The sequence below is a fragment of the Anomaloglossus baeobatrachus genome, chromosome 3, assembly GCF_048569485.1.
Source record: "Anomaloglossus baeobatrachus isolate aAnoBae1 chromosome 3, aAnoBae1.hap1, whole genome shotgun sequence".
Lineage (NCBI taxonomy): Eukaryota > Metazoa > Chordata > Amphibia > Anura > Aromobatidae > Anomaloglossus > Anomaloglossus baeobatrachus.
Window position 1 is genome coordinate 521,766,186 of NC_134355.1, and position 15,131 is coordinate 521,781,316.

At 50.6% G+C, this 15,131-nt stretch overlaps 2 protein-coding genes across 3 annotated transcripts in view; one reads left to right on the forward strand and one right to left on the reverse strand.

Annotated features, from left to right (window-relative positions):
* EIF2A (eukaryotic translation initiation factor 2A) overlaps nt 1-8,231 on the reverse strand; it is a 102,254-nt gene extending 94,023 nt beyond the window's left edge. The window contains exons 1-2 of one of the 2 annotated variants that reach the window (XM_075340758.1): nt 8,165-8,231; nt 2,414-2,483 (exon numbers count right to left, since the gene is read on the reverse strand). In XM_075340758.1, the coding sequence (XP_075196873.1) occupies nt 2,414-2,483; nt 8,165-8,192 (98 nt within the window). In that variant the 5' untranslated portion in view covers nt 8,193-8,231. Of the gene's footprint in view, nt 1-2,413; nt 2,484-7,727; nt 7,891-8,164 lie in introns of those variants that run through there. The other variant, XM_075340759.1, reaches the window with a different exon arrangement.
* A 156-nt stretch (nt 8,232-8,387) lies between these two features.
* On the forward strand, nt 8,388-14,840 carry SERP1 (stress associated endoplasmic reticulum protein 1). Its single transcript, XM_075340760.1, has 3 exons — nt 8,388-8,629; nt 8,694-8,769; nt 13,827-14,840. Exons 1-3 carry the CDS (start codon nt 8,396-8,398, stop codon nt 13,865-13,867), a joined length of 351 nt encoding a protein of 116 aa, XP_075196875.1. The 5' UTR covers nt 8,388-8,395; the 3' UTR covers nt 13,868-14,840.
* Nucleotides 14,841-15,131: the final 291 nt, after the last annotated feature.

Here is a 15,131-nt window from a genome sequence, read left to right on the forward strand (position 1 = left end):
TTTTGGAAGCAGAATCTGCTTTCCATTCCTTTAACCATAAGGCTCTGCGTAAAACCACAGAGTTGGCGGACGCCATTGACGTACGGCTGGTAGAGTCCAAGACCGCATTGATAGCGTAAGTCGCAAACGCAGACATTTGCGAGGTCAAGGACGCCACTTGCGGCACTGATGGACGTATGACAGAGTCCACCTGCGCCAGACCAGCTGAAATAGCTTGGAGTGCCCACACGGCTGCGAATGCTGGAGCAAACGACGCGCCGATAGCTTCATAGACAGATTTCAACCAAGGTCCATCTGTCTGTCATTGGCATCTTTAAGTGAAGCCCCATCTTCCACTGCAACTATGGATCTAGCCGCAAGCCTGGAGATTGGGGGGTCCACCTTTGGACACTGGGTCCAGCGTTTGACCACGTCAGGGGGAAAGGGATAACGTGTATCCTTAAGACGTTTGGAGAAACGCTTATCTGGATAAGCATGGTGTTTCTGGACTGCTTCTCTGAAGTCAGCGTGGTCCAGAAAAGTACTCAATTTACGTTTGGGATACCTGAAATGGAATTTCTCCTGCTGTGCTGCTGCCTCCTCCGCTGGAGGAGAAATATCCAGCAGTCTATTGATGGCCGCTATAAGATCATTCACCATGGCGTCACCATCAGGGGTATCCAGGTTGAGAGCAGTCTCAGGATTAGACTCCTGATCACCTAGCTCTGTCTCATCATACAGAGAATCCTCTCGCTGAGACCCTGACCAGCGTGATGACGCCGAGGGTCTCTCCCAGCGAGCTCGCTTAGGCTGCCTGGGACTGTCGTCCGAGTCAGAGCCTTCAGCCTGTGATGCCTGGGACCCCCTTGGAGCACGGATTAGTTCCAACTGAGGGGGACCGGGGAACATTGAATCAGCAGTGCCCATGGTCTGAGTGACCGGCCTGGACTGCAAAGTTTCTAGAATTTTTGTCTTAGTCACAGACATCTTATCAGCAAAAACTGCAAACTCTGTCCCCGTCACCGGGGCAGGTTTCACAGGCGTCTCTGCCTGGGCCACTACTAGCATAGACTCCGGCTGACGAAGTGGCACAGGGACCGAACATTGCACACAATGGGGGTCAGTGGAACCTGCCGGTAGATCAGCCCCACATGCGGTACAGGCAGCATATAAAGCCTGTGCCTTGGCACCCTTGCTTTTTGCGGATGACATGCTGTTGTCTCCTCAGAGCAATATAGGGGTATAAGCCAAGAAGCGACCGTACAGTGCAATATATAGGTACAGACAAAAGTACACAAAACAACACTGTGGCACTAGTGGGGTCAGCACCTAGGTGCTGCTTACCGCCCGCTTAACAGCAGGTGTGTGGTCGCCAGAATCCCCTGTCCGGGTCTCCCAGGGCTATGTCCGTTCTCCAGCTCAGACTGCGTGCAGGAATGGCTGCCGGCGTCCTGTGAAGAGGGGCGGGCCGTGGGCGTGCTGCAGACAGAGAGCGGGAAACTGGCGTCCCACTGTGCCCAGTGAGAGGGCTGGAGTATGTAAATAAGACTCCAGCCCTCGGCGCTGACTATTGTACAGCGTCTCTCCCCTTCCCTGACTGACAGGGCTGGGGGCGGGAACGAAACGTAACTAGGCCGCAGAAGCCGGGGACTAGATTTATAAGCGCTGCCGTCGTAAAAGCACGGTCGGCGCGAAGTCCCCGGCGCACCACAAGTCTCAGCCGCGCCGCAGTCTCCGGGGGCGGCCGGCGCGGTAGTTCCCCACACATAAACTCACTCAGCTAAGCTGCAGTGAGTATAACCCAAGCGCGTAGCGCTACCGTCCCCGGCGCACTAGAACACCCAGCAACGCTGGAGTGTGTCTGTGCCTGTCTGTACGGGGACACAGAGTACCTGAATGTTGCAGGGCCTTGTCCCTGACGGTACCCAGCTCCGTATCCAGCAGGATCTCCGGGTCTGTGGATGGAGCCCGGCCTCAGAGCCTGGAGGCCGGTAAGATCCCACTTCACCAGAGCCCTCAGGGGGATGGGGAAGGAAAACAGCATGTGGGCTCCAGCCTCCGTACCCGCAATGGGTACCTCAACCTTAACAAACACCGCCAACAAGAGTGGGGTGAGAAGGGAGCATGCTGGGGGCCCTTTAGCATGGGCCCTCTTTTCTTCCATCCGATATAGTCAGCAGCTACTGCTGACTAAACAGTGGAGCTATGCGTGGATGTCTGACCTCCTTCGCACAAAGCTTGAAAACTGAGCAGCCCGTGATCCCACGGGGGGTGTATAGCCAGAAGGGGAGGGGCCTTACACTTTTTAGTGTAATGCTTTGTGTGGCCTCCGGAGGCAGTAGCTATACACCCAATCGTCTGGGTCTCCCAATGGAGCGCCGAAGAAATACAGTTTTGTGTGCAGAAAATCTGCTACGTGGGCACAAATACTTACCGTTGAAACGGCTCAAAACTTGCAATGTTTGGGGGCCCCTGGATCATATGAAGGCCATCAGATCCTCGGACTGTAAACACAAAAATTGGGACACATGTAAATATTTATTATAACAACTGTACTTCTGTCCTAAACCAGGGGCGCAGGACCCATGGCTCGCAATGCTCCTGGTTGTGGCCTGCACAGTGCTGACCAGAAAAAGCTGATCGCAAACCTCAATCCACTGTGTGTCACTGTCTGGAGACGCTGGGGCCGGCAGCTACTGCTCCATAGCCAGAGGAAAGCGGCCATTGGTGCTACAGGCTCCTGTCAGTGGCACAGACTTTGTGACAGGAGCCTGCATTATCAGTGAGCGCTCTCTCTGGCAGGAACACCGTGCACTGCTTCATAAGGCCTTGTGCGCACTAGAAAGTGGAATTTTCTTAGGGAAATTCCGCAGGCTCTGAAAGATTTCCACACCCGCGGGAAAAAACGCAAAAAAAACGCACCGAAATCCGCATGCGTTTTGGTGCGGTTTTTCCGCAGGTTGGTACATGTGTTTTAATGCATTCAATGCAATATAGCACATTGAAGAAGAAAAAAAGGTAGTTTCCTTCTGAGATAGATAGATAATAGATACGGTAGCTAGAAGGATTGATAGATAATGGATAGATAGAGGGATAGATAATCCATAGATAGTTACATGATAGATAATGGATAGATAGATATATAGATAGGTAGATAGAGGGATAGATAATCCATAAATATAGGACAGATCAATCAATAGATAGAGTCCCTGTGAGGACACTGCAGTTCTCAAAAGCGGTAGTGTGTTCACATTACAGACCGTGAGAAATGCCCTGTGGTTACCTATGTAGTCTCATTATGAGACTGCATTCAGCACAGTGTCAGTCGCGGCTGCAGCAGTCTGCAAGCGTCGTGGGACCTGTGTGGATTACGCTGGAGCTGTGTGTTGGGGGGGGGTTAATAAAGGGGTGAAAGAGGGGCTTTTTTTGTCTTTTATTTAAAATAAAGGATTTTTCGGTGTGTGTGTTTATTCACTTTACTTACGGGTTAATCATGTAAGCCGTTTCATAGACGCTGCCATGATTAAGCCTGGACTTAGTGGCGGCGATCAGCTGCCATTAACTCGTTATTACCGATTGCCACCGCATTACGGCAATCTGGAAGAGTCGGGGACACTACGGGACTGTCGCATAATGGATGCGACAGTCGAGGGGCAGCTGCGGGAGCATTAACCCTGGTCCTCCCCAGCCTGAGAATACCGGGCCACTGCTGTGTGTTTACCTCGGCTGGACGGTAAAAATACAGCGGAGCCCGCGTTTTTTTTTTTTTATTTTTAATATGTATGTTTGATTTCTATGTGTATTTTATATGTCTGTGTGCAAGTGTGATCTGTGTGTGTTCTATATGTCTGTGTCTGTGATCTGTGTGTGTTTACTCTCTGCTCCGCTTCCTCTTCCTGTCATAATGAAATCACTTCCCTGCAAAACGCAGGCAGCGATGAACATTATGTCCCGAAAAACGCGAAATACCGGAGGGAATAACGCAGGAAAAAAGCACAGAATTTGCTGCCTGCGTTATTTCCTGCGCTATTTCATGATTACATTACAGTCAATGGAGTGAAATCCCGCAGCTACCTGTGGAAAAGAAGTGACATGCAATTATTTTTGCTGCGGAAATCCCACAGCAAAACCTGTAGCTGTCAAAATCCGCCTAGTGCGCACAGCCTTTTTTTTCCCCATAGGTTTTGCTGGTGAATCACTGCAGAAAAGTTATGAGCATTTTCTGCAGCGAAACATGCAGCAAATCCGCAGTAAAATCCGCCAAGTGCGCACAGGGCCTAAGGCTACTCAGTCACATTCCTGCTGGTGACAGGAGCTTCTGCAGGGGAAGAACTCACTTGTCGCTTACTTCCCATCCACTGCAGAACACTCAGCTGCTGCTGCAGAGAAGGCAAGTCTAAAGTCCCATTCCTCTTAATTATGTCAACAATGAGTATTATCTATTTTTTTTTCTTTAAAGGGCTCTGTCAGCACAGAATGACTGATGAAACCAAGCACAGGCATGCACCATGGCGGGGATATTTTATACACCTTCCATCTGCTTGTTTCCGTCTATTTCCTCCCTTATCTGGCTCTATGAAGCCAGATCTGTCAATCAAAGAATAGGGGAGGGTTTAGACAAAGGGAAATAAAAGCAGATGGGAAGGTATATTTAAAGGGAATCTGTCACCAGATTTTTGCCACCTAATCAATGTAGTATAATATAGGGGCAGAGATCCTGATTCCAGCAGTGTCACTTACTGGGCTGCTTAGTGTAGCTTTTATAGAATCATTGTTTAATCAGCAGTAGATTATCAGAAGACTACTTGGTGTGCTGCCAGATAGTCGAGCATATTCATGAGCTCTGTATAATGCTAGATCTGTAGCAGAGAAAACATTGACAGTAAATAGCTCAGTAAGTGACACATCGCTGGAATCAGTGTCTTGGTCTCTACATTATGCTGCTCTCACATGGGGGAGCTAAAACCTGGTGACAGATGCTCTTAAAATAATTGGCTAGACCATGATGCACAAGTGCCTGTACTTGGCTTGAACAAACAATCTGTGCTGATGGTTCCTTTAAACGCACCTTCCCGCCTGATTATTTTCCCTCTAGCTCCACCACCCCTCTTTGATTGACACCTCTGTCTTCATAGAGCCAAAGAAGCGTGAAGAGAGATATAAAACAAGCAGGTGGGACGGTGCATTAAATGATTGGCCATGCCGCCTGTGGTTGGCTTGAACTGTCATTTTGTGGTGATAGAGTCCCTTTAACTACTGAGCACACTGTGCAAAGTGATGGAGGTTGAGCTCCATGGAGACAAGCTGTACACTGTGTAAGATAAAAGCTCTCACTGCAGGAGAACGAGAACAGGTAGTAAAAGCAAGTCAACTGCAAACTTGCTTATTATCATGCTGTCCAATGAAAGAAGCATAACATGATATATATATCTATATGTATATGTCTTGAAAGGGGTTACCAGGAACATTTGTATATTTTTCTAATGGGCATTACCACGTACAGGCAGGTAGTTGCCAACAATCTGCCTATTCTGCCCAGTGCCAATGTCTGCCGGCTCAGAATAGTCATGGGTCACTCCTGCTGGCGATTCTGCTGCCGCATTTAACGTCATGACAACAGAGCAGGTCTTCCTCTTCTGGTTCGCTCTGTTCACGTTGCTTCCCTGCCGACATGCTGATTGACAGTCAGCTCTCTGAAATGTTTTCTACTCAGACAACCCCTTCTCAATCAGTATTAATTTTGTTGCTTATATAGCACTTCACAGATATCATCACTGTCCCATTGGGTGTCATATTATCAATTCCCAATCAGTATGCCTTTGGAGAGTAGCGAGAACAGGAGAAAATCCATGGGGAGAACACACAAACTTCATGCAGCTGTTGTCTTTGGTGGGATTTGAACCCCACCTGTAAAATAACTATATTCCCCTCCAGTCCAACGGTGTGAACACTGCTTCTCCCAGGGCTCATGTGACATTTTATCATACAACCGCTTTACTGTCCGCTCCATCAGGTAGATCAGACATCTGGAAGATGTGATAAAGCAGTCACAACTCTCGATTCCTCCGGATATCAATGACGTCCAAAAGAGCAGACGAGTGAAGCGGATGGTGATTGGGCACGTGCTATGCGAGTCCCTGGAGAGCCAGCACCTACACCAGAGGTGAGTGTAAGGCCAGGATCACATCGGTGCTATTGGATTATTTTACCGGATTGTACTTGGACTAATGCTATTGAAAGGTGCAGTGCTGATGACTGATTGTTTTTCCAATGACAAAATCGGTGAAAAAAATTCCAGAATTGTGCAATTTCACTCTGAAGTCATCTGTCACTCACCCATTCAAGTGTGTGTGCGTGGAAATCATCAGAAAGCACTAGAATGACAACTGACCGCAGATTCACACATGGAGAAGACGGAGAAATTTTGTTCTCCATCTTCTCAGTGTGCTAAGAGTCTGTCATTCCAGAGAACTGGACCCCACAGAGCCACGACACTGACCCCCGACCCCTGCTGAGCCTATCCTCGCTAAATCCAGACACTCTGACCCTCGCTGAGCCCCGACACTGACCTGCAACACTCTGACCCCTGGCACCTTGACCTTTGCTGAGCCCCGACCCTCGCTATACCCCGACACTGACTCCTGCTGAGCCCCGACATTCCGACCCCAGCACCTTGACCTTCACTGAGCCCCGACACTCCAACCCCCAACACTCCGACTCCCCCTACCCCTGCTGAGTCCTGGCACCCCGACCCCCCAGCACTGTGACTCCCCCTACCCCTGCTGAGCCCTGGCACCCCGACCCCCCAGCACTGTGACTCTCCCTACCCCTGCTGAGCCCTGGCACCCCGACCCCCAGCACTGTGACTCCCCCTACCCCTGCTGAGCCCTGGCACCCCGACCCCCCAGCACTGTGACTCCCCCTACCCCTGCTGAGCCCTGGCACCCCAACCCCCAGCACTGTGACTCCCCCTACCCCTGCTGAGCTCTGGCACCCCGACCCCCAGCACTGTGACTGCCCCTACCCCTGCTGAGCCCTGGCACCCCGACCCCCCAGCACTGTGACTCTCCCTACCCCTGCTGAGCCCTGGCACCCCGACCCCCCAGCACTGTGACTCTCCCTACCCCTGCTGAGCCCTGGCACCCCGACCCCCCAGCACTGTGACTCTCCCTACCCCTGCTGAGCCCTGGCACCCCGACCCCCCAGCACTGTGACTCTCCCTACCCCTGCTGAGCCCTGGCACCCCGACCCCCCAGCACTGTGACTCCCCCTACCCCTGCTGAGCCCTGGCACCCCGACCCCCCAGCACTGTGACTCTCCCTACCCCTGCTGAGCCCTGGCACCCCGACCCCCCAGCACTATGACTCCCCCTACCCCTGCTGAGCCCTGGCACCCCGACCCCCCAGCACTATGACTCCCCCTACCCCTGCCTGCTGAGCCCTGGCACCCCGACCCCCCAGCACTGTGACTCCCCCTACCCCTGCTGAGCTCTGGCACCCCGACCCCCCAGCACTGTGACTCCCCCTACCCCTGCTGAGCTCTGGCACCCCGACCCCCCAGCACTATGACTCCCCCTACCCCTGCTGAGCCCTGGCACCCCGACCCCCCAGCACTGTGACTCCCCCTACCCCTGCTGAGCCCTGGCACCCCGACCCCCCAGCACTGTGACTCCCCCTACCCCTGCTGAGCCCTGGCACCCCGACCCTCGCTGAACAACATTCCGACAGGACTTTGCTCACAGTCATTACCATTCTGTCAGATGAGAACATCTCTGGTCATGTGACCCGGACAATATGTTATTTTACAAAGGCGAACACTGAGAAGGGGAGACCAGTGGTGACAGTCCAATCAGCATGCGCCGGCAGAGCCGTCCAGAGGAGCTGCAGAGTGCCGGGAGGAGAGGTGCGTGAAGCCCAGGTAAGGACATGCCGCTCTCCCGGCCTCCCCTGCGCGGTGTGCGCTCCACTGAGGGCAGCGGCGGCTGCAGCCATAGACGTGCACAGGACGGGGAGTCTGGAGCGGTCACGTGTCAGTCTGCAGCGTACACCGCACACGTGGCAAGGAGTGAGGCGCTAATAGCCAGTAATACTCCATATGGGGCCGCCGGTACTGCTCTCTGCACCGGGCAGAGCTCCGGCATACACACGAGGACTGAACCGGCCACTAAACGCGTAATCTTACAGACCTGCCAGAAGCGGCATGGGAGGCGCCATCTTGAGCCGGAAAGAGACCTGTGACGTAATGAGGACGGGGGCGGAGCCTTAGCGTGATCCACGTAACCCTTAGAAGCCGCATTACACACTTCAGGGGAGTGTAGATACATCCGCCGAGGTGTAGAGAATCCTCCGCTGCTGGCGCTACACACGTGTAACTCCGCGGACTACTTGACAATAAGTGATGACGTGTGCGCAGTAGTATGATACGTAGTTCCGGTGGGGGCGGGGTCTGTGGAATTGCCTACGCTGGCAGCTCGGCGGCTCGGTATTCACTGCTCACACACCCAGTGCAGACGCGGCTGGTGCCCGGTGTCCGTTATCCCTCCACTCACACGTCAGCAGTAGCCGCCATGGTGGCCAAACAGAGAATCAGGATGGCGAACGAGAAACACAGCAAGAACATCACACAGAGAGGCAACGTGGCCAAGACCTCGGTAGGTGTACGGGGGGCGCGGGGCGGCGTGTGGGCGAGCTGTAACGTGTCTCTCCTTCCCACAGAGGAACCCCACGGATGAGAAGTCCTCGGTGGGACCCTGGTTACTGGCGCTCTTCATCTTCGTGGTCTGCGGCTCCGGTGAGTGACACCTGCCAGTGATGTGCGCTGTGGTACTACTGCTCCCAGCGGGGCCGGGCATGGGACCATCCTGCCTGCTTCAGGGGGAGCTCCATCCCTGCCCCGTGACTGATGGCAGCGGCCTGTGCTACAACTGCCAACGTGCCATATGTTCTGCAGGGTGTGTTGGGACTTGTAGTTCACCCACAGCTGTAGTAATGTCTGGGTGGGATTCCCCATTTAAAATTGAGATTTCCAATCTGTAGCTCTCCAGCTGTTGCAGCACTACAACTACCAGCAGGGGACTGTCCAAGCATGCTGGGAGTTGTAGTGACATAAGTGATCACACTTCCTGCTGGGGGATGGTGACCCATAAATCTGACTGCCACATACCTGAAATGATTGGGGCATATGTCAACTGAGCATCATCTGCCACCTGGAATTCCACAGGCGCAGTGTGACAGCGGCCCACCGGACCATCCCAGGTCCTGACTGATGTCCTCTCTGGGTGCTGGCTCCGCTCCTGTCCTCACTGCGGGGACTGTAACCTGTCACCTCTGGGTGCTGGCTCCGCTCCTGTCCTCCCTGCGGGGGCCGTGACCTGTCATCTCTGGGTGCTGGCTCCGCTCCTGTCCTCCCTGCGGGGGCCGTGACCTGTCATCTCTGGGTGCTGGCTCCGCTCCTGTCCTCCCTGCGGGGGCCGTGACCTGTCATCTCTGGGTGCTGGCTCCGCTCCTGTCCTCCCTGCGGGGGCCGTGACCTGTCATCTCTGGGTGCTGGCTCCGCTCCTGTCCTCCCTGCGGGGGCCGTGACCTGTCATCTCTGGGTGCTGGCTCCGCTCCTGTCCTCCCTGCGGGGACTGTGACCTGTCACCTCTGGGTGCTGGCTCCGCTCCTGTCCTCCCTGCGGGGGCCGTGACCTGTCATCTCTGGGTGCTGGCTCCGCTCCTGTCCTCCCTGCGGGGACTGTAACCTGTCACCTCTGGGTGCTGGCTCCGCTCCTGTCCTCCCTGCGGGGACTGTGACGTGTCACCTCTGGGTGCTGGCTCCGCTCCTGTCCTCCCTGCGGGGACTGTGACGTGTCATCTCTGGGTGCTATTCCTGTCCTCACTGGTCGCCCCATCATGACAGGGGTTTTCTTCCTGTTGTCAGTCTCCTCCGGCTGAGATTGGTAATTTCTCCTACCTGGTGTTGAAATCGCCCGGTGTTTCTGCAGACTTCCCTCCCGCAGCGCAGTTACATTGCTGAGATTAGGGTCACATGTATGTCTGGGAGGAAGGGATTATCTGCCATTAGTTACGGGGCAGGAGGTGCTGACTGACCGTTACCTGTGATCTCTGTGCGGTGTCATGGGGCAATACTACTGGGAGCTATTGTGCCGCAGCTGACCTGTCACCTCGAGGTCTACATCTGAGGATAGTATCAGGTCACCTCTTTGGGGCCATTTTTGAAAATGCTTGTTTGGGGCATTTGCTGGCATTTAGATTCTTTATTGATGGCTCCAGACTTATGTCATTGGTGTCTGAGAACTGGTGATGGCAGACCCCTGTGCCAGTCATGCAGTACATGGTTTGCTGTGATTATGAGGAAGGGTTACAGGTGTGACCCTGCCTCTGACATTTCCGTGCCATATGGAAGGTATTCTCCTGACAGAGTAAATGTCTTCCTCCTGACGTGGCCCGGTTGGTGCTGTACATGCCCCAATTCCTTGGATGTGTTGCTGTCACGTAATACGCAGATTCAGATACGTTAGTGTCACTGTCATTACTGCCATCCACAGGCTCCAACCTGTGTGTGCAGCGGAGCTGTGATATGGAGGAGCCGTGGTGTGGTCCATATGGCATGAGGGGTAAAGGCTGTCAATGTGCGGATGACAGCTGGGGCGCCGCTTCTTTAGGGTTTCTCAGAATGATTCTTGCTTAAAGTTGTGTCTGTCACACTGCAGTGACCTATCACTATAAAGGGTTGATGCTTTTGCTGCGGCTTTTGTAACTTTTGGTCCCCTGTGCATAGCAGATGTTGGGTGCTGACTAGTAAGTGAACGCTACAGTGCTCAAGACTCGTAATGAGTACTGATAAGCGAGCACTACCATGCTTGGGTGCTTATTAAGAGCAGTTGGATGCTCAGACGGGCTCGACTCTTCTACCAAGTATAATGGAAGTTAATGCATTTTTCCAGATCTTCTACAAACTGCTTGTTCCCCATTGACTTGCATTACACATGCGTGCGCAAGTTAAGCCCTTCCAACTGCTCTTTAACAAGTATGGAGCACCTGAGCATGGTAGTGCTCGCTCATCACTACTGCTGACTGCTAGTGGGATGTCACCTGGCTGTCCCTGAGTAGCCTGTACATATCTGTATGGAGTGACAGTCACCATTACGGCTTCTCCACCACATATCTCTTATGAACAATTCACAATGTTGTAAATAAACAATGGAGAGTTATCAAAACTGCTGCAAAGAAGTGGAGCTGTTGCCTGTAGCAGATATAGGTTTTGACATGTCACAGGGTCTCTGGGATATTGGTTATTATGGGAAACGTCTTCCTTTGCTTTTCCTTTCCACCAGTTTTGATCCATATTCCCCATTGAGTATCGCTTCCTTTGCCAGTCCCCAGCCGTTCCTTTGCCTTTCTCTAGGACTTCTGCTCCTGGAGTGATATCTTTACAACTGTCCATGTCAGCTAATGCCAGGCTGCCGCAGTGAGCCCAGTGTCAACGTGTTACTACTGCAGCCAATGATTGTATGCAGTGGTCATGTGACATGCCAGCACATGACGCAACATTACTAGTGGGAAGAACTAAGACTGGTGGGGGGGGGGCAGGGCAGGTGATGGCACCTTTTTAATGATTAGTGCCCTCATGTGAAGCTTGTAGAAGCCAAAATAAGTTACTATAGTGAATATCAATGTGTCTCATACTCTTCCAGGAATTATCTTCAGATGTAAAAAAATATATTTTGTTTCCATATGGAAAGGAAGTACACCACCTTTCTGGAGAGCAGTATTATGTAGTGGTTTGCTATCTTCAATGCTGGAGAGAAGGGGTTAAAGCCGCACTGTCGCCAAAGGATGAAAAAAAAAAATGTTTTGTTGATTTCATGAGATTATTTTATTCCATAGGTCTGCGTGTTTTCGAGGTGAGGACCTCTTCTTCAGGACCACAAAAATAAACAATACAATTGTATTGATTTTTGTGGTCCTGAAGAGGTGGTCACCTCGAAACGCATGGACCTATGGAATAAAATAATCTTTGATTTAAATCAACGAATTTTTTTATTTTTATTTTTATTATATCCTTTGGCGACAACGCGGCTTTAACCCCTTCTACTCTCCAGCATTGAAGATATGTACACGTGGGGCTGCGGCAGCTGCCTGTTGTGTGCTTTTTATGTTGGTTGCGACTTTCACAACCACACTAAGGCTAAGAGTTCACACTTCCGTTGTTTTGCATTAGTCACATGCGTTGCTTGACGCATGTGACTGATGCGTTGTACAACGGATGACAACGGTGACAAAGAAAAGAATTTCTTTGTCGGACTCCGTTGTGTGCGGGGGGCGGAGTTGAGGACGTCAGTGCCGCGGTCTGCATGGCTGGGGACAAGTGTGTGTGTGTGTGTGTGTGTGTGTGTGTGTGTACATGCGGAGTGCGCGAGGGGGCGGAGCCGTGGAGCTGAGGACGTCAGTGCCGCGGGGACTGCAGGGCTGGGGACAAGTGAGTGTGTGTGTGTGTGTGTGTGTGTGTACACATGCGGAGTGCGGGAGGGGGCGGAGCAGAATGGTGAAGTGTCGGCCTCCTTGCACACTGTATCCAGGGTAAATATCGGGTAAAAGCAAAGCACTTTTTGCTTGGTTACCCGATGTTTATCTTGGATACCAGCTTAGCGCGGGCTCCCTGCACCCGTAACCACTGTAAATATCGGGTAACTAACCAAAGCGCATTGCTTGGTTACCCGATGTTTATCCTGGTTACGGGGGCGGGGAGCCAGAGAGCGCATGCGCAGCGAAATCCTACGGATCGCGCTGCTCAAGAAAAATGTTACAGGCTGCGTTGCTCCCGCCCGGCGGTCAGTTAAAAAACGACTGACCGCGACGCAGCGGATGCAACGCAGCATAATCAGTCACAATCCGTCACTAATAGAAGCCTATGGGGAAAAACAGGATTCCTGCAAAATATTTTGCAGGATACCATAATTCCTCAAGGCTACGGATTGTGACTGATGCAAAGCAACGGAAGTGTGAACTTAGCCTAAGTGAGTGTACAGTAACATACTTTTATTTTAATATCTGGTAAGACACTATTTTGCGCTCTCTTAGCGTTACTATGTAGTGGTTAGCAGAAGACTGATATTGATGGAATCCTATAGGGTACTTTACATGCTGCGACATCGCTAGCGATCTCATTAGCGATGTGAAATTCTAGATAGCAAGTGCAATCTTTCGAGATCGCACATAGGTTATTTTACGCATGTGCGATCGCAAAAGATAGCACTTGCGATCTAGAATTTCACATCGCTAATGAGATCGCTAGCGATGTCTTAGCATGTAAAGTACCCTTTAGGCTGTGTGCACACATTGTGTTCTTGCTTGCAGATTTTCACAAATCTGCAATGAAATCCCTTAGCCAACAAAATCAATGAAAATACTGTAGTGTTGTGCACATGTGCAAGATTTTTTTTTCTTGCAGATTTGGCTTCAAGAAATGTCCATTCTATCTGTTTTGGCTGCATTGTCACCATTGAAAGCAATGGGAAAAAAAACGCAGCAAATCGTGGCAAAAAAAATCTTGTGTTTTTCCTGCCGGGAGATGCAGATTTGGTGCAGATTTTTCTCCAATGTGTGCACATAGCCTTAGGACTCCTTAATCCCCCAGGATACTTATGTCTGCAGCCGATGTCTGTGATCTCCAGCAAAGTGGAAAATTACTGTATTTGCAGAAATTTGTCTTTTCAAAGTATCAATGGTATAAAAAAAACAACGTACAAGTGGCTTTATATCGTAACATGAATCTACAGATGTTCTACAACATTTTATTTCCAGGTTGTGATTAATTTATTTTTTTTTTTTTTATTCTTTACAGCAATTTTCCAAATAATTCAGAGCATTAGGATGGGCATGTAAAACTGTCTCCAGGCGTTACAGCTTTCCTGTGAAGTAAAACATGGACTCTGATTATTTTTTTTCTTCTGTTAATTGGGACAACGAAAACCAGATTTCACACAACTGCCTGTTCCAGAATGACGACGTAAACAGCGATCATCCAAGTCATTCCAAACTTTGCCACCAAAGTCATTCCAAGTTTTCTAATCCATACTACAGTGCCTTCAGAGAGCACCATATGCATAAGAGCAATAAAGCAGATCTGCGCTCGTGGAGCTACGTATTCAGTGAAGCGTTAATCCGTGTGGAACTAAGTTGTATGCAATGTAGATACCTGTAGTTCTAAATAGGTTTGTGTCGGAAGCTATTTGTTTGTTAAATATTCTACCTTTTTAATGTATAAAATTGGTAAATTCTTTTTAATTTAAGAATCAAAAGCTGGAAAACTGAGTGATTTGATTATTCTCTTTATGCTGCAAGAAAATCTGTCAAGTGTTCTCGTTCATTTTCAGCTGCTTCCTCTGCGCATAGAAACTTCTCTAGAAAGACATCTTTTATTCTCTTGCCAAAAACAGCACCTGTATTGTGCCACTCCCCAGTTGTCCACTAGAGGGCGAGCATGAGCAAAGCTGCACAGTGGACGGCTCCGGTCACTGATGATGGGGAAGACTCAGCGCAGACCTGTGTGATTATCCCCAACCATAGAGCTGTCTGTTCAAGCCATTTTGGCCTTTACAAGAAAAAAATAAACTGGACACATCCTCAATTTATTTTTTTTATTATTGTCTAACCTATTCTTTGCATGCACAAGAACCCACTCTCCATTTTACTAGCGGTTAGATATCTGTTGAAAATATTGGTTAGCGGCATGGCTGACACAGCTCTGAGCAACCATAGGTATTGTATCAAAATGTGACCTACCGAAAAAAGAAAACAGTGTACAGTTGGTGCGTTTTGTAAAAAGAAAATAAAACTTTACAAAAAAATGTTTTCAGCAGCAGTGTTAACGTGTATTATGGAAAAATGGAGGGGGATTATTTGTTAGGGGAGGGGGGGGGGGATCTTGTAATTTAGCTGGCTAAAATGGGGCAGAATATGGTATGTGTGCACACCTAAACCTGAAATGTGCACGTGTCTACCATACATGAGATGTGTTTACAGTAAAAGCCCAGTCACACTAACCAACTTACCAGCGATCCCAACAACGATACAACCTGATAGGGATAGCTGGTAAGTTGCTAGGTCACTGGTGAGATGTCACACAAAGGGGTAATTTGCACGCTGC